Source organism: Lepidochelys kempii, chromosome 13, assembly GCF_965140285.1.
Source record: "Lepidochelys kempii isolate rLepKem1 chromosome 13, rLepKem1.hap1, whole genome shotgun sequence".
Taxonomy (NCBI): Eukaryota; Metazoa; Chordata; order Testudines; family Cheloniidae; genus Lepidochelys; species Lepidochelys kempii.
The window spans coordinates 26,413,067-26,436,650 of record NC_136392.1 but is presented as its reverse complement, the minus strand read 5'-3'; the positions used below and the strand labels follow the sequence as shown (position 1 = coordinate 26,436,650).

At 48.9% G+C, this 23,584-nt stretch overlaps 1 protein-coding gene across 2 annotated transcripts in view; it reads left to right on the top strand.

Moving 5' to 3' along the window:
• MAP1LC3A (microtubule associated protein 1 light chain 3 alpha) overlaps nucleotides 1-12,492 on the top strand; it is a 38,108-nt gene extending 25,616 nt beyond the window's left edge. For both annotated transcript variants that reach the window (XM_078848189.1, XM_073309874.2), the window contains exons 3-4: nucleotides 9,389-9,495; nucleotides 11,331-12,492. In XM_078848189.1, coding sequence (XP_078704315.1) covers nucleotides 9,389-9,495; nucleotides 11,331-11,493 — 270 coding nt within the window. In that variant the 3' untranslated portion in view covers nucleotides 11,494-12,492. The remainder of the gene's footprint in view (nucleotides 1-9,388; nucleotides 9,496-11,330) is intronic.
• The last annotated feature ends 11,092 nt before the right edge of the window (nucleotides 12,493-23,584 follow it).

Here is a 23,584-nt window from a genome sequence, read left to right as displayed (position 1 = left end):
CATTTAATTGTGGATACAAAATTGCTCCAGTAATGTTGGGGGGGGGTCTCTGAAAATTTAGGCATGTATCGATAATACTGCATCAACGCTATTGTAAGGTAGTGTTTGGGACCATTTAACTGATGATTCCTTGTGCCGAGTCCTTTTGCACTGCAGTGAACCTGGTACTTGAGCTTTGTGAGGTTTTGACTTCCTTGGGGGAGTACAACAGGCTTGTTTTCTGTCCAGCCTGAGCAGTAGATGGCTTCTAAGGAGTTGGCCAAGCTACTCTCCCTCTGCTCCAATTCATTGTTTTTCTCCATAGGCTCTTCCCTTGAGTCTGAGTCCATGCTCTTTAGGCAGCCACTCCAGATTCTAAGCCTGTTCATGGGAGGCTTGTGCGGCTTAAAATATCTTCTGAGCGAGCTGCTGTATTCCGCTCAGCATGCAAGTCTGTGGCTACAGTAGGAAACCTGCCTCCCAAAGGAATGTGATGTATATGCCCTGCATAATACACTGTCTTCATACAATGTATTTATGTGCTTCTGAGGGGTGCTCAGAGACTTGGGGGAAAAGGGCAATATCTGAACTGGAGTAGAGTGAAATAGGATGTTTACCCCTCTTCAGTACAGAGTGGGCTGGGACAAACCACCGTTAGAACAGAGAGGCCAAGGATTGGATGGGCCATGAAAATATTGGGTTTGTTTAGCCTGGAAAAGAAAAGGCTGAAAGGGGACATAAGTTTTCAAGTTTGTTACAAGGAGGAGGGAGAAAAATCTTTGTTCTTAACCTCTGAGGATAGGACAAGAAGCAATAGGCTTAAATTGCAGCCAGGGAGGTTTAGGTTGGCCATTAGGAAAAACTTCCTAACTGTTGGGGGGGGTTAAGCACTGGAATAAATTGCCTAGCGTGGTTGTGGAATCTCTTTCATTGGAGATTTTTAAGAGCAGGTTAGACAAACATCTGTCATGGATGATCCTGCCATGAGTGCAGTGGACTGGACTAGATGACCTCTCGAGGTCCCTTCCAGTCCTATGATTCTATGAAGATGGCAATATCCCCTCTTGCCCCCAAAACCAGGGCGAGGAGGTGTGAGGCTGCACCTGTTATTTGTAGTGTTGGCTCAGGGCTCTGCCCTTCAGGGGCTCTGTTCAGGGCCTTTCACCTGCACTTCATTCCCATTATTTCTAAGGTAACACCCCGATGCCTTGATCAGGATCTGGGCTGCTTTGTGCTAAGCACTATACAGAGTAGACACTGAGAAACGTGAAATCTAAGATGATGAGCAACGTGCAAAAGGAGGAAGGAGGCACTTTTATATGCTTCTTTTGTGGTCCTTTTAGGGTGTAAACTTTGGCTTTATAATTCCATCCGTAGCTGGTAAGGCATGTTCCAGTCGCCTCCCTTGAAACAAAATCCCTAGAAGTTGTTGCTTGTCATGTAAAACGACAGACCATAAGCTGGAGGCACTAACCAGCTGCTGCCCCAGCAGCCAGGCATCTTTCTCAGGCTGGTGTCATTGTAATCGAGATGCCAGTCTGTATCGGATGTAGTGGCTGATAATTAGAGATGTCTGACTCCATTCCAGTTGGACATGATTGAGAACCAAGCCACAGCCAGATGGATGGACCATGTCCATAAAGAAAAGTAATGCAGGCACTAGAGAGTGCAGAGTTGTGCTATTGTTCTCTGGTCTGTAGTCCTAGCATATGAATTACCTATGCCTGCAGGATCTGCTGCTGTTTGCATCTATTTGAATCCCAGACAATAACTAGAGCAGCATCCATACATGCAGATCCTCTTATTTTGGCTGCCACTTTCTAATAGCTTCTTCCCTGCAGTCAAAGAACTTGGCTGCCAAAGTCAAGTGCAGATGGAAAGGAAGGGAGGGAGCAGCCATAAAAAAGGGACCATTCTTTAGAGCCCACCCCCCTTTGCAATTCCAAGATTCTCCCTAAATTCTCTATTGGTTTGTCACAGAAAATCAGCCCATCAGAAAATCTTGTAACCTCAAGGGGACCCCAGGCCTGTCTTATGTAAGGGTCAGTGCTGTCATCAGACCTTGTAATAGAGCAGTCCTCTGCTAGATTCAGCATTCTGTTCAGCACCATAGTTCTGCCCCTCTATCCGTTATGGAGAGGCTCTGTGACGAGGGTGGAAATTGACTTGTCTCAGGGCTCATGTGGGAGGTTAGAGCCTATGACATGCCTGGTGAATAGTCAGTGATTGTCTCATGACCTATAACTTCACTCCCTTGGACACACTGATCTGGGGAATGTTTTCAAAGGTACAGAGGGCAGTCGGGCATGCAACTTCCTCTGGAAGCCTCTGAAAATCATCTCTGTTATTCAGATGTAAGCTCAGTCCACCCAGTGTGTGTCTGAGTGGAAGGTGGTGATGAAGTTCCAGTTGACCTGCTGGAGGGTTGGAGGCGGCCTGGCTGGCCAAGATGCTAGGTAGAAGTTACCAGCATGTTTGTAGTATTATAGTTTCATAATGAATTTGAGATGAGCCAGTTTTAGTGAGAACGGGGAGCAGTGCACCCAGTGGGACCCGAATGCATCCCACGATCATGCATGTGTCCTGTTCAGCTGAGTGTTGGTGGAGCAGGGGCTCTCAACCTTTTTCATATTGGGATCTGCCTAGCACCCTCCTCCCACTCCAGACTACATCTGTCTGGGGTCTGGCCAAGACCACCTCATCCTTTAGCAACCTCAGATGGGCAGGGTGGTTCTGACACCTGTCTGCACCTGCAGGTTCAGGACCCCAATCTAGAGTAACAGCAGGGTACGTGACGAACAGGCACAGGGTGAGAGAATGCCTTGATCTGGAGGCTGTACTGTCCTCTTGCCCAGGTATGGTACAGCTGGAAAAGTCCAGCCAGGATCTAAAGGCTCAGACAAGTCCGGAAGTGTAGAGAGTTCCAGACTCTACTGCCAACCATGTCTTCCATAGAGATGAGCTTGCGTGGGCTGTGCTGTGTGGGGGATTGGAGCCAGGATTGTCTTTTTGTTCTGTGTTTGTACAGTGCCTAACACACTGATCCTGATTCAGATCAGCACTCTTGCATGCTACAATAATGCAGATAACTAATAATCCTCCCACAGGCAGATAAGAACGGACGGACGGCCATACTGGATCAGACCAGTGGTCCATCTAGCCCAGTATCCTGTCTCTGGCAGTGACTGGTGATGGATGATTCAGAGGGAATGAACAGATCAAGGCAATTTACTGAGTGATCTATCCCGTCGTCCAGTCCCAGTTTCTGGCAATCAGAGACTTAGGGACACCCAGAGCATGGGGTTGCGTTGTTAAGTGAGGTGAACAGGAGTATTCCTGTGCACAGCGGTGTTCGGAAAGTTGCAATAAAGCTGTGGGTTAAGCTAAAAAGAGGGAAGCTTCAATCCCAGCTGAATGACTTCTCGGCCCTTGCTGAGGAGAAGTGAGTCGGACTCCGCTCTAGATTATCCAAAGTCCATCCTCTCCCTCTCGACCGGCCGTTCTGACTGACTGGTTTCGAGACTGTAATGCCCTGCACCCTCGTAGGACACTACAGCTGGCTGTCAGTAGGCATTATCTGAAAGATGCACACTGCTCTTTGTAACCTTTCCTCACAAAGCCCCTTAGCTGTTGCTACTGTCTGAATCCCTTCAAACTAAGGGGCACCCCTGAGCTGGGGTGAGTAGTCCTAGCTCCACTGACTTACACAGAGCTGTGACAATCTAGAACATAGTGAATTCCCTGGAGACTTGTCTTGCATGTCATGATCAGGAAGTCCTAGAATCCCACCAGTCAGGGATGGGAAAGACCCCGTTCGCTTCTCGTGTCTCTCACTTCAGGCCCGGATTTATTCCCTGGTGCAATGACTTGAGTGACAGGGATTCCTTCCATGATGGCCTTTGCGGGATTATTCCCCAGTTGAGTAAATCTCTTTCATGGCAAGTGTTCCCTGCTAGTCTGCTTTTTGCTCCATTTTCATCCCCTCTTGCTCCTAATTACATTTGAACTCCCCCAGGTTTTTGTACCATACATGTTGCTAGCGGGGTGTCTGAGTGCCTTTCTCTCCTGTATCAGCAAGGACAGCACGGGAAGCATGTCAGCGAGGCCCAGCCCGTGGGAGGGGGGAGCAGAGACCCTTTCTCAGCTTGCTGGATCTTGATCAGAGGTTCCAGGGAGTTTGTCTGCTTCCCTCTTCACTACATGTTAAGCTCAGCCAAAACCATCCTTCTGAACAGACCGAGAACAGTCACTTCTGCTGCACTAGTGTGTCTCTGTCCCTGTGCAGCTGTTATCTGCCTGTTTCCCTATACTGCTGACCCAATGACAAGAATGATGAAAGAGGGACCAGACCCTTGTGCTCCCCAAACATGGAGTGAGAGCTGATCCCCCCCCTTCATGAGCTAAAGGAACGAATGGCGAGGGGGTCAAACAGTCTTCTGTAAGATGAAACAAGTTAGTGTCTTTCTTTAGTCTTTCTGAATTGATGTTCATATTGAGCTAGTGCCATGCTGTCCTTGCATATTGCAGGATTACACAGATCATGCAACAAGGGGTAATAACTGTAAATGTTTTATTTCAGATTATTATAATGGGTGGCTTTACAAAAGCAGAATATAGTGTATGAATTAAAGTGCGTGTATCCTGGAGGGTGGGGGCAGAATTAAGGTGGTTGAAATTCTAAGGTGAATGTTAACGTATCAGTATTGTTAACTGAGAGTCTGGAGCTGTAGTGGTAATGGAATATTTATTTAAGTTACCTTGACTGGCTACAGCCATACTTCTTAAGGCCTAGGGTATTTGAATTATAAAGTTCTTGTTATGTGTGTTGTACAAGGGTCATATGTAGCATAGCAATCTCCGTTGTCAGCTAACCTGTATAATAATTAAAACCCCTTTGTTAAACATTTGACTGTAACTTGCAGTAAGTTTTAAAAAATAAACAATAAAATTAAAGGGACAAGATAGGTGAGGTAATATCTTTTATTGGAACAACTTCTGTTGATGAGAGACAAGCTTTCGAGCTACACAGAGCTCTTCAGGTCTGGGAAATGTACTCAGTGTTGCAGCTAAATACAAACTGGAACACATAGTTTAGAATAAGCAGTTAACACATTTCAAGGGATCACTCAAAGGTAAGTGGCCAGTTAACATCCCTCTGGGTGTGTGGTGGGGGAAGGGGAGGGAGATGTCAGTGGGTTATAGATGATTGTAATAAGCCATAAATCCAGTGTCTCTATTCAGTCCATGAGTTTTAGCGTCTAGCAAAATTAAGCTTTCGAGCCTGGGAGCTTAAATTCATTTCTCTCACCAACAGAAGTTGGTCCAATAAAAGATACTGCCTCCCCCACCTTGTGTGTCTAATATCCTGGGACCAACACTGCATGTTTGGTTTGATCACCATTAATTTTATTACAAGTTTGGGCTAGATGAGAACTTTTCCAAAATCGGGGTCTGTTGCATCCTGAGGGCTCGATAGGTTTGGACTCCTGTCTCAGTCATGCTATTATGAAGTAATTTCCTATCATGCAAAGGGAGTGGTTACTGAATGAACAAGCACTCTGCAAAACTGTCGTTGGGTTTTTGTGGAGGAATCTCTGCTAGGCAGCATGTTCTGTTTGTTGCATTTGTAATTAGCCAGAGGAATCTACCCCTAAACATTCATGACAACTTTTGTGGAGAACAAGAGTCTTCAGTTAAATTCAAAACTAATTTTTACTGCACAGACTATAAACATCTCATAAGAGATTTATAGCAGTAAGTAAAAACCGTGCTGTGGACACAACCCTAAGTAAGTTCTCCTGCACCCTCTAAATCTAGCCTTTCCCCCTGTGGCATGCCCCAGGAGCTTCAGAAGTGTCTCTTCAGAGCCCTCCTTGACACTATTTTGTGTGGCCCCAGTGGCCTAATGGATAAAGCATTGGCCTCCTAAGCCAGAGATTGTTGGTTTAAGTCCCATGTGGGGTGAACAGCTACTTTCTTTCTCTTTATTGCCACTCATCTTCCCTTTCATTTTTCTCTCTTCCTCAGAAGTGGGGATAAAGACTTATCCAGCCACACATTCATTTCCCCTTTGGATTGGGGATGAATGGGGAGGAGGGAATGACCAGCTCCTATCTGCCCAGGGGACTTAAGGAAGAATCTCCAGCTTCATTTTTGCTTTCGTTTGAGATACTGTGATGTGATTTTATTTTGAAATGCATGCAAAAAATTACTACTACAAAACAGCCTCTTACCACCAGCACCCTCCCCTTGCTTGCATCCTGTATCTGATCCCAGTTTTCCTCATCGTTTCTCTTTCTACAGTATTCATTTTCTTCCATGGTTTTATTTTTAAAGACATTTTGAAGTTGCTATTCTTGTGGATTTTTAAGTACATTTTTTTTTCTGGTGTGTGTTTCTGGCTACCTCATTTTAATTTATTTTTTCCTCAAAAGTCCTGGAATTCTTACAAGAGAGAGATTTTGAGACTAAAACATTTTTGTGCCTAGATGGAAAGATGCCCATTGGTTTGTAATTTTGTTGTTGTTTTGTTTTCCCTAATGTGCCCCACCTTCACATTCTCACTGTGCCTCTCCACTGGGGCTTGAGGATCCAACTGTGATTCTGCAATTTTATTCCTCTAGCACAAACGTATAACATGTGAGAATCCATACTGAGGATTGAGGTATTGAAATGCATGTTCAGTTTCATATAATATATGTAATCTAATATGCAAATATTCCCCTCTCGTTCCCAAATCACCTTTATGCATCCGATGAAGTGAGCTGTAGCTCACGAAAGCTTATGCTCAAATAAATTGGTTAGTCTCTAAGGTGCCACAAGTACTCTTTTTCTTTTTGCAGATACAGACTAACACGGCTGCTACTCTGAAACCTACAATAAAAGGTTACTGTGTGAGGCTTCCTGTTTGTAAGTGGGGAGAGGAGCAGAGGCCTGAGGCTGCAATGTGAAGGGGAGGAAACTGAAATTCTTCTCTTACCTCTGTTCTGTCAGTAAAATGGAGCTGGTTCTTTAGATTTCTTTAATTATTTTAAAGAGGAAGAATAAGTGATGAAGTTTTAAAGAAACAAATCTTGGCCTTTTTTCTTTACTGTTTTTTTGTTTGTTTGTTTATTTCAAAAATCTCTGTCTATAGTCTGTGATGCTTTAGAGGAAGCAGCTTTCATATAACTCTCTAAACTGAAATTAAGGTTTGTAGCATGACAGGGTGGAGGGAAATCGATGAATACTAACAGGGAAACACCCTGACGCTAGTTGCTGGGAAGAGGATCCATGAAAATATCAGCATGAACTTCCAAATACTTTCCTTCTTTTTAATAAACACCCTGCATGGTCCTAGCACTGAAAGGTGGGAGGAGACCTCAAGAAGGCAGCCAGTGCAGCCCCCTGTGCTGAAGCAGGATTTGGGAATTGCTGCAACATCAACAGGCATCAAAGACTCTTGGTGGCCTCTGCATCTTCTGGCCTTGGGAGATGGTACTAGGCTGGGGCAGTAGAAGGGAAGGGTCGCTTATATACACACTCTACTCTCAGACCACTGGGAAAAATTCCTGCTTCTCCTGGCTGCCTAAGCTACTTCCGGCTTTCCATCCTGGCCTTCTCCACCTCAGACGCTCTCCTCTGTGCTGCCATTTGCTGACTAGTTGGAATCCAGTGGCCCACTTCCAGTTTGCGGATGGAAATACTGAAACCAGGCCAGAAGGGAAAGAGTCCAGATGGCTGTACAAGGAGTGAGGAGACTATTGCAGAGATTTTGTGCCTGGAACGCTCTTGTATTATGCCCTTGCGGGGTCAGAAACCGTGACTCGCCCTTCAGGGTTTCAGCAGCATGGGCCCTGGTCCTAAATGCAGTGCTGGACAGAGCAACTCCCCACTGCCCATTTCTTAGTGCTCTCTGAACATCGCTGATCACTTGCATCTCAAACCACTCTTCTTCTGTGCACTGCATCCCTACTCTGTTCTCTTCCCATTGCCTGGCAGTTGTGGCTGGTGTCATCTGAAAGCGGGCAGGCACCCTACAGGTGGCTAGTCCTAGATCCTACTGTCTGCCTTGATAGAGGGTAAGCTAAAATCCCCACTTTGGCCCGGGGAGGCGTTTCTAGTGGGATATTTAATGCAGAGTTTGGTTGCTCCACGCCCGTTTGCTTGTTTTGCCCCATTGGGATGTGGGTACTGCTCTGTTCAGTAGGGAGTGAGGCTCCATGGGAAACGATACAGGTTGGGGCCTTCAGTCAGTTTTCCGTCTGCCCCAAGCCCCTTCCAGCTGCGTGCTGTAATATTTTACCTGTGCTCTTCCTGCCTGCTGACTTCCTTCCTGACTGCAGGCTGCTAAACTCCGGTGTTCCCCATGGCTCTGCCAGGTGTGATGCTTGCTCTGCTCCCATGGAGGGGCCAGGAATGCCCCTCTGGGATTTGCAAAACAAAGTAACCTCATCAGAGAGTCAGGAAACTGATAGCAGGGATCAGACCAGAAAATAACGGGGTAGTACTTGATCTCTTCCTAAATCCCAGGCCCTGCCCTCAGGCCCAGAGTAGCTGGGTATTCTGCTAAAACAGTCAGTGAAATAGTTGTGTGGTGACATGTAGTCATTAGTAGCTTTCAGTATCAACCACACCCCATTTGTATAACTAGGGTAGCCAATGTCTGGTGTGCAGCTGTTTTTCCAGGCTATTTGCAGAGTCAGGAAAACAGCACTGCATTGCTTCACATTAGGGAGGGTTCCTTCACAGCCCTGTGAGCTAAAATCTTGCCTAACAGAAGCTCAGATTCTTCAGAAACTCTGGATCCTCCTTGAGCCGAGTGCTGGTTGCCCTAGAGCCAGTCCAGTCCAGCCCAGCCTGGGCTGCAGTGTGCTCTTTAGGGGAGAGATTTTTGTCTGAGCGTGATGGTAGACGGTCATCAGTCCATTGCATGGTTTGTATGCAGTGGGAAGGGCATGCCACAGATTCCCTGTAACTGGATTGTGTGATAAGAGACTAATAAGTCTCTAAACGGGGGGGCGTGTCCAGCTCTGTGCCTGGTGTGCCTTTTCTGCATCTCTTTGATTTCTAAGCTCTCTTCCATCTGCAGAACCGACAGCTGGTTGTGTTCATTCCAGTGCACACTCAACTGGGAGCCCCATCACATGCTCTCAGAGCAAATGTAAAGTTGCCACTTCTTGGTATTGATCTAAAATAAGTCATTCAGTGGAGGGGCGCTGGGGGGAGATTCTCAGTACCGTGGGGCTCAGGGACAAAACGTTCGGGAGGGAAACTTGCTGAAAAACTTTGTTGCTGGAGGAGCTGCTGCTCTTCTCCGGCTTTCAGAGGGTTAATGCAGGCACTTACCTTCATGGAGATGGTAGCACCCGTTATAGTGGCCTTTTGGCAGCTGCAGGTTGGGCCTGACTCTGCCCTTTTCTCTCACCAGGTCATCATTGAAAGATACAAGGGGGAAAAGCAGCTGCCTGTGCTGGATAAGACCAAATTTCTAGTCCCCGACCACGTCAATATGAGTGAATTGGTAAAAATTATCCGGTAAGTGAAACAGCCCAAAGTGAATGTGCCATGAACCCTCCTGTCCCGCCTTGGCAGTGTGACCTGTGCAGGATGGGGCGGCTGTGCTGGGTGGGGAAAACAGGTACTGGCTAGTAATGTTGGGGAAGGGAGCAATGGACAAGCTGGCTGGCTGTCACTAAGTGGTGGATGGATTCTAGGGCCTGGGAGGGGTTCAGAACCGAGGCCCTGCAGCCATCTCCTTACAAAAGGAAGCAATGTGTCTGCTGCCTGGTGTGATGGGCTTGGGCTATACTAAAGCACCAGCATCCTCCTCCCTCCATCCCCATCCTCCTGCTATGGGTGCCTGTGCTGAGCTTCCAATAGCTGAGCTAGGAGCAAAGCCACCTCCTCCTCTCCAATTCCTTGCCCTTTGCCGTGCACTGGGAGGCCAGAGTGTGATAGTCGTCATTCTTCTGGCTGGCAAGAGAGGGGTTCTTGGGAGGGCAGCATGGGGGTGGGAGAGCCTTATTCTGCAGCATGCCCTGCATTGATGGCACATGAGTTGGCTCCCTGGTAACGGAGGTGGGAGCAGAAAGGGAGGGCTGTGCCCCAGGCCACAGAGCGGGTTGATTTCCAAGCCAGGATTGGAGCTCGGGAGTTGCCGATTCCCCTTCCAGCGCTCAGATCCCTTGATGCTGCCTTGCTTGGAAAGCCCATTCAGCGAGCGTAGCTCTGAGGCCATAAGCATTGTGTGAGGATGCTGCTAGTCTCGTGGAGCTGCCCAGGGGAAGGGGTACAATGGGACAGGGTGCAGCAGGCTGGGATGGAGAGTCTTTCAGGAGGCAGTAAGGGCTGGCACCACAAAAGGACTTAGGCACCTAAGTTCCACTTTAGTGGGCAGGGAGTGCTCTGACCACGAGCTCAGCGTTGCTCTCTCTGGTCCAGGAATTGTATCCGCAGTGGAACAGCTTCAACACGGGGCCACAGAGAGAGTGAGCAGGAGAGTGACTGAATAGTCTGGTGGTTAGAGCCCTCACCTGGGAAGTGGGAGATCCCGGATCCACTTCCCCTGCTCCAGTAATTCTTTTCATGATCCACCATGAAGCGATTGAGGGAGTCCACATCACAATAGCCCAGGTGGCAGATCCCGCTTCAAATCCTTCCTGCCGTCCGGTGGAGGGGAGACTTGAACCAGACCTCTCCCACGGGCCAGGTCTGTGCCTGAACCACTGGGCTGAAAGGGAGATGTTCCTTTCAGAGCAGGGCGGGACACCCCCTTGATTTGGCATCTCCCATTGGCTAGCTGAGGTGAGGCACCCTGTTGCTCCCCGTTAGTTGTACTGGGAGGCCGGGCACCCGGCTCAGGCTTCGGGGATCCTTTGTGAATGCTGCCCTAAATACTGCATTACCAGGAGCCCTGGGAACGCGATGGGGCTGAGCGTGATGGCTCAAACCTGGAGAGAGCTCGGCCTGAGAGGGCAGCTGGTACCTTCCTGCCCCATGCCCTGCCAGAAGCTGTGGTGCTTGTGGGACCATGGCAGAAGGGGTCCCGAGTCCCTCGGTTGCACCAGCACCAGAGCAGCTCAGCCCTTCTCCCCCAGAAGCACGGGGAGCGCCATGTATCTGAGCAAGAGCCTTGGTAGAAGGTGGCCCTGGCTGGGCAAGCTGGAATGGGCCCAGCTTAGTGGGAAAAGGTTCCCTTCCCACAAGGGCAGTTCTGGGTCACACCAGGGAGGCTGAGTGCCCGGGCCTGGCCTTGTTGAACAGATGGGGGGCCTCCAGCCCGCCAGCTCCCCTGGGAGGTCACTGCTCCGTTGCCTTCCCTGCCATTCCTCGTTTGGTCTAACCACCCCTCCCTTGTCTGTCGCCCTCAGGCGCCGCCTGCAGCTGAACCCTACCCAGGCCTTCTTCCTGCTGGTGAACCAGCACAGCATGGTGAGTGTCTCCACCCCCATCTCGGAGATCTACGAGCAGGAGAAGGACGAGGACGGTTTCCTCTACATGGTCTATGCCTCGCAGGAGACCTTCGGCTACTGAGACAGATGCACAGCACGCGGGGACAAACTGAAACTGTTGCACACGGCCCCCACCCCCTCACCCTGGGAAGATGACGTGGCCAGAGGCTCACGGCGCAGGAGCTGTGCAGACACCCCTCTCCCCGCCCCCATTAACTTCACCCCTGTAGAGGCACAGACAAAGCTAGTGCGGTGTGTTTGACTCATGCCTCCCCTCCCTTTGTGTAGTTTGGCCCTATCCCCCTGCCCCATGTACAGCACTAATCCCTCACCTCCCCATCCCACCTCCTCCTCAGCAGGAACTTCAGCTGCTCTCACTGTGCTGTGTGTGTGTAATTGTTCTTAGTCTAATGCCAAATCAGCTGGGGCTGGTGATGGGGAGTTGAAGGAGGGGGCCCATCTCCTTGACCTGTAGTGCGGGGAGGGGCTTGTCCTCTGAAAATCTAATAAAGGACAGGAAGTCTGCAAAAAAAACAAGCCAACAAACAAACAAAATCATTGCTCTTGAGTTTTGATTGATTTTAATTACACGCATATCAAATTCTTGGTGCTACCGAGTAGGTGTAGGCGTCTGTAGGACTGTGGATAATGTATATCTGTTAGATTTATTTTATTATTGTTTTTTATTTTTTAACCAGGGGGTGGGAGGGAATAATTTGCCTGTATTCTGTAGATAAATAAACTGAGCTTCTTTGCACTTTAAAATGTAGCAGAGTGGAGTTAGCCTAATTTATACAGCTCTGACACATACAGCACTGCTTCTCTGGCAACTTTTGGACCTTGATTTCCTTTGTTCTTCTTTGAATAGTTCAAAAAAAAAAACAACCCTTCCCCTTCTCTCCATTGCATGGGGTGTTTTGGTCCCGTTGTGGCAGAGACCCTTTACTTGAGGAATGTACTGATTTACATTTTTTCCTTTTTTCATGTATTCTTCCAAAAGAAATGTATATGAAAAAACCCCACCCAGTTAAAGCGATACAAAAGTCTATATACATATACATACAAATAAATATGAATTCAAGTTGTGTCTTGCAGGAATGTTCTTTTCCCGTCTCATTCATTTTCACTGTGAGCATCCCCCAGCAGTTGGGGAGGGGGAGATCCAAAGCCCATGGTGATAGCTGAGCCATGCCAGCTGCACCTGGGTTTAAACAAGGCCTGTGTGGCCAAGGGCGGCAGTGTTGCCTAGGGGACAGAACACAGTGCTGGCATGCAGGAGTCCTGGATTCTATTCCTGACTCTGCCACTGCCATGCTGGATGACCTTGGACCAGACACTTCACCGGCTTGTGCCTCTGTTTCCCCATATATAAAATGGGATAATGATCCTGCCCTACTTTGTAAAGCGCCGACTTCTATTGCTGAAAAGTGCTCTGTAAACACTAAGGATTACATACTTCTCCTGTGCTCAGTTCTAGGGAGTCCACTTCTGAACCAAGCCATTAAGCTGCATTGGCATCTGCAGACCAGAGAAGGCCTGTGTGCAGTGGGGGAGGGAAATGAGGCTGCTCGCTTGCTAACTCATACTTTGTTTAAACCTGCTGGCAGATTCATGTAGGATCCCTGCTAATGACCTGACTTCCTCTACAACAAAGGGGCCTGATTCTTCTCTCCCACTGGTCTCAGGCAGAAGTAACCCCCCTGAATTCACTGGAATTACCCTAGTGCCAGAGGAAGATTGGGCCTAGGGGAGGAAGCCATTAGAATCCCCCACTTTTCTCCCAGGCAGGATTGGTCCTTATTCATATTCTTGTGCTCAATCACATGCTAGTTTTAGATGGGTCCCCCAAGCCAAGGGGTTTGCGTCCCTTGGCCAGCAGTTTCAGGTCGTGCTGCAGCTCACTGCTCAGAAGCCTCGCTTAATGCTGAGCCTAACTTATCCCCCTTTTTAAAAAATCTTCATCCAACCCCTGCTACTCCTCCCACTCCAAAGTCTGTGCTTGGAAAAGTTACCAGGTGTCTCCTCACTCCAAGCCAATAGGGAAGCTAAGGGCCAGGGAGAAGCTGGGGTAAGAATCTCCCATCCCCGGGGGGCTAAAATTCCTCTGAAGATGCTTCCCCTTGCTGCCATTCAGTCGCTTTGATGTAAGCTACTGGCTAGTGGGTGTCTGGTACGTTTGAAGCCTTACTCAGTCCTGGCTTCTGGAACAGAGAAGGCGCTTTATTCATGGCTCTTCCTTCAGAGCAGCTGTAAGGAGGAACAGGGGTGGAGGGGATCACACTGCTTTACTGGAGCTGTTCCCCCAACCTTTAATTTCTGGTCCCCTTTCCCTGTGACTAACGCCTGCCTTCCGTTGCTGCTGCTCCTACCTTCCATTGCAATGTCAGAGTAAAACCAACCCACGTCTTGTTCCTTTCACTGCTGGCTACAGCATTGCCTCAGTGCACTAAGTGGCGTTTTGTCCCAAAGCTCCAGGAGTCATATGATTATGTGAGAATCTCAATGGAAAATCAAAGTGTGTTTCTAGCCCTTGGGGCAGTGGAGAAAAACTTGGGGGGGGGGAGGGATGTGAGTTAGGCCCAAAGCAGAAGGCCAAGAACAGATGTGAGGTTCTGTCTGGCTTAGAAATCATGAGATTTTAAAGAACAATCTCATGCTTGTTCAGTGCTCAGGCCTGGCAACATTCACCTGGGGTCCTGCATGGTGGCACAGAGTAGCTGGGTGAGGGGGTGACTCTTACAATTGCACTGTGCTGTTAAGGGAAGCCCTGAGCAGGAGCAGTTGCCTTGTATCGGGGTTGTAGTTTGGAAAGTTTCCTCAAAACCACGTGGGCTAGCCACTTAAAACTGGAAGCTTAAATGCTGCCTACGCCACTGCTCTGGGCATGATTTCTCACCCGTTTGACCCCTCTCCTCCAGTGTTTTTCAAGCCCTGGCTTATATCAACCTAAATAATTCCTCTCCTGCCATCCTACTGTTAATATATTTGTAGAGACTGTCCTCACTGTCACTGCTTCACCCTGCTATACAGTCTTTTAAAAGGTACAGCCAGGCCCACGGCCACTTGAAAATACTGCAGCCGCACTGACCTTTTCACCGAGCCCTCAGCCCGCCCGCCCACACACTCTGTGTCTTGCTGAGAACCAGCAGCTCGTGATGGAGCATAGCATTGCAGCATAGGCCACTCTACCTGTGCAACCCCAAACTGTACTGGCCTCTTGCCACCATCTTGCATTACGGTGTCACGTAGGAGTTACCAGCAGACCCCCCCATGGGCTAGGTCTCACAACGCTGGTTATTCTTCCCCTCACATGTGGACCTGCAGCTTCCCAAACCAAATCATAGTTGTCTCTTGCTCCCTTGTGTTCTGTCTCTCCTCACGGGCACGTTGAGCCCTCTGCAGTCCATGTGGGCTTAGTGGTTCATTACCTTGCTGCTTATGCTCGCTGCCACATCTTTAATGATGACGTTAAAAAATCCTGGTCCTAACACCAATCCCTGCCATTCATATACGCACCTACTTTCCCCTCCCGCTCGCTCCCAGCCCCCGGGCCAATAGATCCACTGGCTTGCTTGTGCCCCGCTGTTTTGTGGCCTTCAGCCTCTTTTCAATTTATACCGGACTATGAGCCATACCAAACCCATCTGAACTGGCGTAAGGTTGCAATCTGGTGTAGCGTATGACTGCTCTACTGAGTTTAGAGTTTAGAGTTGTTGTAGCCATGGCCCCAAGGTATGAGGGACTGTTTATTGCACCAGCTGCTGTTGGTGCCAGGTCCAAGTGTTCAAACTCACAATGATGGGCAGCAGAGTGCTGTGTAAGCTTGAAAGGTGGGCCAATAACAATTATTACCTCACCCAGCCACTCTCTGCTCCAGCAGGGGCATTTACAGGCGACCCATCACCAGGCTCAGGCCGCGGTAGACCCGGCCGGTCCATTATCGCTGACCCTTTCATGGCCCTCGTCTTAATCAGTTCATGCACCAACCCCTAAAAGCAGCTTATTTGTTGGGCAAGCTGGTTACCCACCATCATGCACAGTTCAAGCTGCCATGCCCGAGTAAATCGCGCTGGGTGAAAAATTTGTATAGGGCCTTGTACATTTGCCTCCCTTGCCCCCTACAAAAAAAATGTGTGTGTGTGGGGGGGGGTGTGTGCGTGCGTGCGTGCGTGCACAACTATTTGCATGATTGGGTCAAATTTGGTGACAAAGTTTGAAACAAAAATTTCAGAAGTGGCAAAAAAAACCGGTTGCGTGACTGTTACTTTGCTGGTGTAGCAGTCACACAAAAAATTGTTGGCTCATAGTCATGCAGCTCAATTGTCACACTTGCGCTCTCACAGACACCCCCCCACCCTGCCATTTGTTACCAAAGGGGTCGGCCTTGCCAGGCGCATGTTGTGTGCCACTTTGACACAGCCCTACCCATTTGCTGGCCTCTTTTCCTGTGCATGTCTGTCATTCTTCGTGAGCTCATTCTGGTAGCCCTCAAGGGTGCACCGGGGATACCCTGCTTGCTTCAGTCCCACTTCCGTATGCTGGACATAGCAGGCAGGTGAGCCCTTGGAGCATGGCTCCTGCTGGATAAGGGCTGAGCTCACGTTTTGTGGGAGGCGGGGGACAGGACGACACACACTTTGTGGCAGGTGCATGAGGCGAGTGCGGGCCCCGGAATTGGAAACCTGCTTGTGCCCATTGTGCTAAGCCATTGGGTCACACAGTACAGCCTGATCTGCAAGTTCAGCTCTGGCAGCCACCAGCCACAAAGCCCCGCCCGACCCCCGGCCCAACTCACCATCTGAGGGCACTGGGGGTGCAGCTCCGTGCACCACAGCCAGGGAACTGGCCAGCCAGGTGTGGTAGGGCGCTGCCCTTGTCCTGACACAGCCCCATCCACGACTCCCTGGCATAGTACAATCGCCCCTGCCTTGCTCTCCCCCGCCTGGCCAAGGAGCCTCCTGAGGGATTTTCCCACACTCTTACTTTTTGTTGTGTAGATTATTTTAGTGGTTTACTGTGACATTTAGTATTTTCTGACCAATTGGCACCATTGAGTAAAATGGCTGGCCAGGGCCTCACCCTGCCTCATGCTTGGGCATCCGCCTTGGTGCTCTGCATCATGCCTGGCATGTGTGAAGGCCTGAGTGGCTCCTGCTAGCAGCCACCTCTGCCCCCAGGCCTGCCCCTTGAGTTGCCAGCACTTCTCCCATCCGACTCCTTGTGCCAGGGCAGTTGCTTCACACTTCTTTTTTTTTTTTTTTTTTTGGGCGGGGGGCGGCAAGTTCCAGTAAAGCTCTATATTGTGAAAGCATCCAAAGGGCCCAGTCAGAGCCCTCCCCCAAGAGTGTCAGGTGCTGTATAAATACAGCACGGAACACAATCCCTGCTGTGACGGGCTCCACAGTCTAAAGCAGGGGTCGGCAACCTTTGAGAAGTGGCGTGCCAAGTCTTCATTTATTTACTGTAATTTAAGGTTTCGCGTGCCTGTAATACATTTACAGGGGGTGGCGGACGGAACCCCAGCCTGGCTGCTTTTATGAAGGGAGTTTGTCACTTTAGACCAGGGGTCAGCAACCTGCGGCACACGTGCGGCCCTCTGCCGGTCTCGGGTTCCATGTGCCGGCCCCTGCCAGCCGGGGTCCCGGCCGCCGGCCCCGCTCAGCCCGCTGCCAGGCTGGGGTTCTGTCCACTGGCCCCTGCCAGCCGGGGTCCCGGCCGCCGGCCCCGCTCAGCCCGCTGCCAGGCTGGGGTTCTGTCCACTGGCCCCTGCCAGCCGGGGTCCCGGCCGCCGGCCCCGCTCAGCCCGCTGCCAGGCTGGGGTTCTGTCCACTGGCCCCTGCCAGCCGGGGTCCCGGCCGCCGGCCCCGCTCAGCCCGCTGCCAGGCTGGGGTTCTGTCCACTGGCCCCTGCCAGCCGGGGTCCCGGCCGCCGGCCCCGCTCAGCCCGCTGCCAGGCTGGGGTTCTGTCCACTGGCCCCTGCCAGCCGGGGTCCCGCCCGCCGGCCCCGCTCAGCCCGCTGCCAGGCTGGGGTTCTGTCCACTGGCCCCTGCCAGCCGGGGTCCCGCCTGCCGGCCCCGCTCAGCCCGCTGCCAGGCTGGGGTTCTGTCCACTGGCCCCTGCCAGCCGGGGTCCCGCCCGCCGGCCCCGCTCAGCCTGGGGTTCCGTTCATCGCAGTGGGCTGAGCGGGGCCAGCGGCCGGGACCCCAGCTGGCAGCAGAGAGCCACTAAAAATCAGCTCACGTGCTGCCTTGCGCATGTGTGCCGTAGGTTGCCGACCCCTGCTCTAAAGTGACAAACTCCCTTCATGGGAGCAGCCGATGGAGGCACCCTTCACCCAGGCCTGCGCCTCACTGAGCCTGAATGAGCTGCCAGGCAGCCCACATGGGGCATGCTTCTGGCCCCGCTAGGTTTCAGTGGAGGAAGAGCTCCTAGTGGGCGAGTAAAAGTCCCTGCCCCGAGCGGCCTGGGAAGCTGTGAAGGGAAATAAGCTTTAAGAACAGCAAGCCCCACGCGACCCTAGGAGCATTTAGACCACCCCCCGATAATGCACCTCTTTATTCCCAGCTGCCTAATGCTGCCCAGCTGACCTTTTCGCAGGGCCTAGTCCCCCTACGAGCTGTTTCGATGTGCCCCCCCCTGCTGTCTCCTCATTAAAACAACACAGTCCCACTAGTTAAGGGGTGCTGGGGGGAGAGGCAGAGAGTTTTACAGCAGTTTTTACAAAGGAGCATGTGTAGACCCTAAATGAGGGGGATTTACAGACTCTAATAGGAATAATGCTTTCATGCATTATTCCTATTAGAAACATACAGGTGTCAGCTAGGCAATCGCTTTCTGTTCAGACTCTCCCAGAAGAGCTGGAAACCTGAACATAAGAACAGCCATGCTGGGTCAGACCCAAGGTCCATTTAGCCCAGCGTCCTGTCTTCCGCCAGTGACCAATGTTAGGTGCTTCAGAAGAAACAAACAGAACAGGTAATCACTCAGTGTCCCATCCTGTCGGCCATGCCCTGGGGTTGCATCCCTGACCATCTTGGCAACAGCCAGTCATGGACCCATCCTCCGTTAACTGACCTAGTTCTTTTTTTAACCCAGTTATAGGTTTGGCCTTTACAGCATGCCCTGGCAACAAGTTCCACAGGTTGACTGCAGTGTGTGAAGAAATACTTCTTTTTGTGTATTTTAAATCTGCTGTCTATGAATTTTATCAGGTGACCCATGGCTCTTGTATTATGTGAACAAATAAACACCACTTCCCTAGTCACTTTTTTGTCACCAATCACGATTTTATAGCTCTCTATCATACACCCCCTTAGTTGTCTCTTTTCCAAGCTGAAAAGTCCCCATCTTTTTAATCTCTCTTCCGACAGAAGCTGGTCCACACTCTTAATAATTTTTGTTGCCCTTCTATGATGCATGGCTAGAAAGGGTTAAACATCCTGAAAAATAAAGAACCTTCAAAAGACATGGGGGAAGATGATGTTTGTGGTTTTGTGTATTTAAATATGTATGAGTAGGGTCAACAGTGTAATTAACAGTTCCTGCCTATGCTGTATTCTGATCATTCAGAGATCAAAAGAACATCCTAGCATTTAAATGAATTGTAAACACGGGATATCTCTGTGTTCATCTCTCTTTGAGATGTATAGCAAATAATCTGTGAATGGTGGAGGAACAAGCAAATTGCCTTATGTTAATTCTATAGCTAAGTACTGGTGATGGACCTCCTTCAAAGTCATCCTAATTACCTTTTGTTCCAAATGGAACTCCCAACTTGTCAAAGAGGACATGAAATTGTATAAAAGATCCTGGGGCCCTGATTCTGTCATCTCAAATCTGCTTAAGCTTCATCAGGGGAAGTCTGAGTGGCAAGGCTGAGGTCCCAGTTATGCTGTTACACCCTTGTCATAAATATAAAGGGAAGGGTAAACACCTTTAAAATCTCTCCTGGCCCGAGGAAAAACCCTTTCACTTGTAAAGGGTTAAGAAGTTAGGATAACCTCGCTGGCACCTGACCAAAATGACCAATGAGGAGACAAGATATTTTAAAAGCTGGAGGGGGGAGAAACGAAGGCTCTCTCTGTCTGTGTGATGCTTTTTGAGGATGATACTAAACTGGGAGGAGTGGTAGATACGCTGGAGGGCAGGGATAGGATACAGAGGGACCTAGACAAATTGGAGGATTGGGCCAAAAGAAATCTGATGAGGTTCAATAAGGATAAGTGCAGGGTCCTGCACTTAGGACGCAAGAACCTAATGCACAGCTACAGACTAGGGACCGAATGGCTAGGCAGCAGTTCTGTGGAAAAGGACCTAGGAGTGACAGTGGACGAGAGGCTGGATATGAGTCAGCAGTGTGCCCTTGTTGCCAAGAAGGCCAACGGCATTTTGGGATGTATAAGTAGGGGCATAGTGAGCAGATCGAGGGACGTGATCGTCCCCCTCTATTCGACATTGGTGAGGCCTCATCTGGAGTACTGTGTCCAGTTTTGGGCCCCGCACTACAAGAAGGATGTGGATAAATTGGAGAGAGTCCAGCGAAGGGCAACAAAAATGATTAGGGGTCTGGAACACATGACTTATGAGGAGAGGCTGAGGGAACTGGGATTGTTTAGTCTGCAGAAGAGAAGAATGAGGGGGGATTTGATAGCTGCTTTCAACTACCTGAGAGGTGGTTCCAGAGAGGATGGTTCTAGACTATTCTCAGTGGTAGAAGAGGACAGGACAAGGAGTAATGGTCTCAAGTTGCAGTGGGGGAGGTTTAGGTTGGATATTAGGAAAAACTTGTTCACTAGGAGGGTGGTGAAACACTGGAATGCGTTGCCTAGGGAGGTGGTGGAATCTCCTTCCTTAGAAGTTTTTAAGGTCAGGCTTGACAAAGCCCTGGCTGGGATGATTTAATTGGGGATTGGTCCTGCTTTTGAGCAGGGGATTGGACTAGATGACCTCCTGAGGTCCCTTCCAACCCTGATATTCTAGGATTCTATGATTTTGCTGGGAACAGAAAAGGAATGGAGTCTTAGAACTTAGTAAGTAATCTAGCTAGATATGCGTTAGATTCTGTTTTGTTTAAATGGCTGATAAAATAGCTGTGCTGAATGGAATGGATATTCCTGTTTTTGTGTCTTTTTGTAACTTAAGGTTTTGCCTAGAGGGATTCTCTATGTTTTGAATCCGATTACCCTGTAAGATATTTACCATCCTGCTTTTACAGAGGTGATTCTTTTACTTTTTCTTCTATTAAAATTCTTCTTTTAAGAACCTGATTGCTTTTTCATTTTTCTTAAGATCCAAGGGTTTGGGTCTGTGTTCACCTATGCAAATTGGTGAGGATTTTTATCAAGCCTTCCCCAGGAAAGGGGGTGTAGGGTTTGGGGAGGATTTTTCGGGGGAAGGACGTTTCCAAGTGGGCTTTCTCCCTGTTATATATTTGTTGGACTTTATTGCTGCCACCACCAAGTGTCTAAGGGGAAAAGGTAAAATAGTTTGTACCTTGGGGAAGTTTTAACCTAAGCTGGTAAAAATAAGCTTAGGGGGTTTTCATGCAGATCCCCCCCCCACATCTGTACCCTAGAGTTCAGAGAGGTGAAGGAACCTTGACAGCCATGAATATGATATTTGGACATTGGACTATAACCTATGAACTGAATTCTAAAGGCACTCTTTGCAACTACAAAGCTCACCATCTCTATGAATCTAAACCTCAATTAACTGAACTCTTGTCTGTATGTATATTGATCTTTTAACCATTCTCTCTCTCTTTTGTTGTTTAATAAATTTTAGTTTAGTTAATAAGAATTGGCTGCAGTGTGGTATTTTGGGTAAGATCCAAACCTATACTGATCTGGTGACATGGCTGACCCTTTGGGGTCAGAAGAACATTTTGTAGATGTGAGCAGAGTTTAAAATAACTTCTCAGTGTACTGGACCTAGGTGCTGATTGGGAGCCAGAGACTGGAAGGCAATAAAGGGGACGAGGTGGGTTTTTTTTTTTTTTTTTTGCTTTTGGATAACCAGTGTGGGGGATCAGAAGCAGTTTGTGACTGATTGGGAGGTTTAACTTCAGTGTTACCCACCAGCCTTGGGAGTATCTGCTCCCCCTTTTGCAGCCTGCCCTGACCTTGACATTACCAGTAAGGGCTGCCCAGGGCACCCCCAGTCACATTGGCATAGTCGGCAGGATCTACAAAACCAGATCACTTGGGTTTTGGATCAGAACCCCAAGTTATTCCAAATTTTAAATTTAAAACAGAGAGGGTTAAAGGTTAAAGTTAGTCACAATGAGTGATCCACAATCATATGAAGCTATGAATACAAAAGACCTTAAAACAACTGCAAGCCCCAGAAGATTTGTGCTCACAGAAGGCTTTATCCTTTAAGAAGAAAGCCACTGATCAAGAACTGAAAAATCTGCTAATGGACCTTGACCAGAAAGAGGTCAACCAAATATACCCCAACACTGCCACCTTTTATGTAAATGCTGTTACTGTGAGCTCAGGAGGAGGTAACCCCATAAATGGTGCCAATCCTATGTATGGGGGCGGTAATAGGAAATTCCTAAAGAGTGTAAAAATCAATGGTAAAAGCTTCTAACATCACTCTAGTTAAAGCAGATTTTGTCAGAGAGGACGATTATTTACCAGATAAGAGTGTGAATATTGTAATCCTCTACGAGTTTACTGCGAGTGTGCCTTTAGCCGAAATCCACATTGAATGGAATGGAATTAGTTATAGTTGGTGTAAGGAAGCTATTGCCTACAGATCTTTTTATTGGGAATGACATTAAAGTGATGTTTAATCAGAGTAAGGTCATAACCGAGTCCCAGAAAAAGTATAAATGTGAATCCTCTGTATTGTCTGTAACAGACAGGGAAATTTGTGAAAGGGGCGGGGGGAGGGGGGGTTTGACTCTAAGAAGTTGCATATGTTTAACCAGGTATGCTATAACTAGGAAGAGTTTCTCTAGCCTTGGGATTGTGGAAAATAGCTGTTTGTCCAGTCAGAAAAGCAGTTTATATGGTGAAGAAATTTCTGAATGTCTGTCTAGTGTCTCAGAAGTGAGTCTAGGACTAGATGATGCGCAGAAAGAATCTCCGGGAAACACTTCTTTGGAGCACATTAATGTTGATGGTCAGTTTGAAGCCCTAACTGAGGAAGGTAAGGGTAGATTTCTGGCAGGTGATGGATTGCTGGCAAGTGAAGTTTGTAAAAGTGAGCCTGAACCAGGTAAAAGTGATGTACTTAAAGTAGCTCTGTCTGATGAGCTACTGTTTGTGGAAAGCAAGAATTTATTTGTTGAAGGAAAAACTGTTTCCAATTGTGTGCCTAATGAAGGAGAATGCACCTCCAGCCCTTTGTCTGTGGAGCAGACAGAAGGTGCCTCAGCCTATGAAGGCTGAGGATATTTCAGTTGTCCCAGAGGTGGTTCTGGACTTAACTGAAACTGAGGAAGAAAGCGTTCCTAAGCTTGTATGTGGTAACCTGGTAATATTGCCAGTGAGGAAAGATTGGGTTACTGTTTTTTCAGAGCAGAACAGCCTTATAACTGAACCCACAAGGATGCAGGGGAGAGCAGGCAAACTCTCAGCTCTAGCTACTTTGGATATGACTTGTAGTTTCCTAGTGGACTTGACATCTGATCGCGGCTCCCACTGACCGCGGTTTGCTGCTCCAGGCCAATGGGGGCTGCGGGAAGGGCGGCCAGCATAATTCCTCAGCCCATGCTGCTTCCCACAGCCCCCCTTGGCCTGGAACGGAGAACTGCGGCCAGTGGGAGCCGCGATCAGCCGAACGTGCGGACACGGCAGGTAAACAAACCGTCCGGCCCACCAGGGGGCTTACCCCAGCGGGCCGCGTACCCAAGGTTGCCGATCCCTGGTTTAATAGGTTATTGATTTAACACAGAAGATGCCCAGAGATTATAGTGATGGGCATCAGTATAAAGCTCCAAGCTAGAAGGCAAATAGTGCCATGCCCCAAGCCAGCTCTCTGCAGGCCACTGGTGATCCCTAGAGCAGTTTGGGACCCTCAAGCACCAATGTTAAATCACTCACTTTCTGAAATTACACAAGATGTAGATGTGAGGACCAGATTACAAGTGAGATTCAAAATCCACCCTCCAATGCTGGAAGCTAATGTAGCTGCCCAGAATAAGACCTGCTAGTATAAGGCCA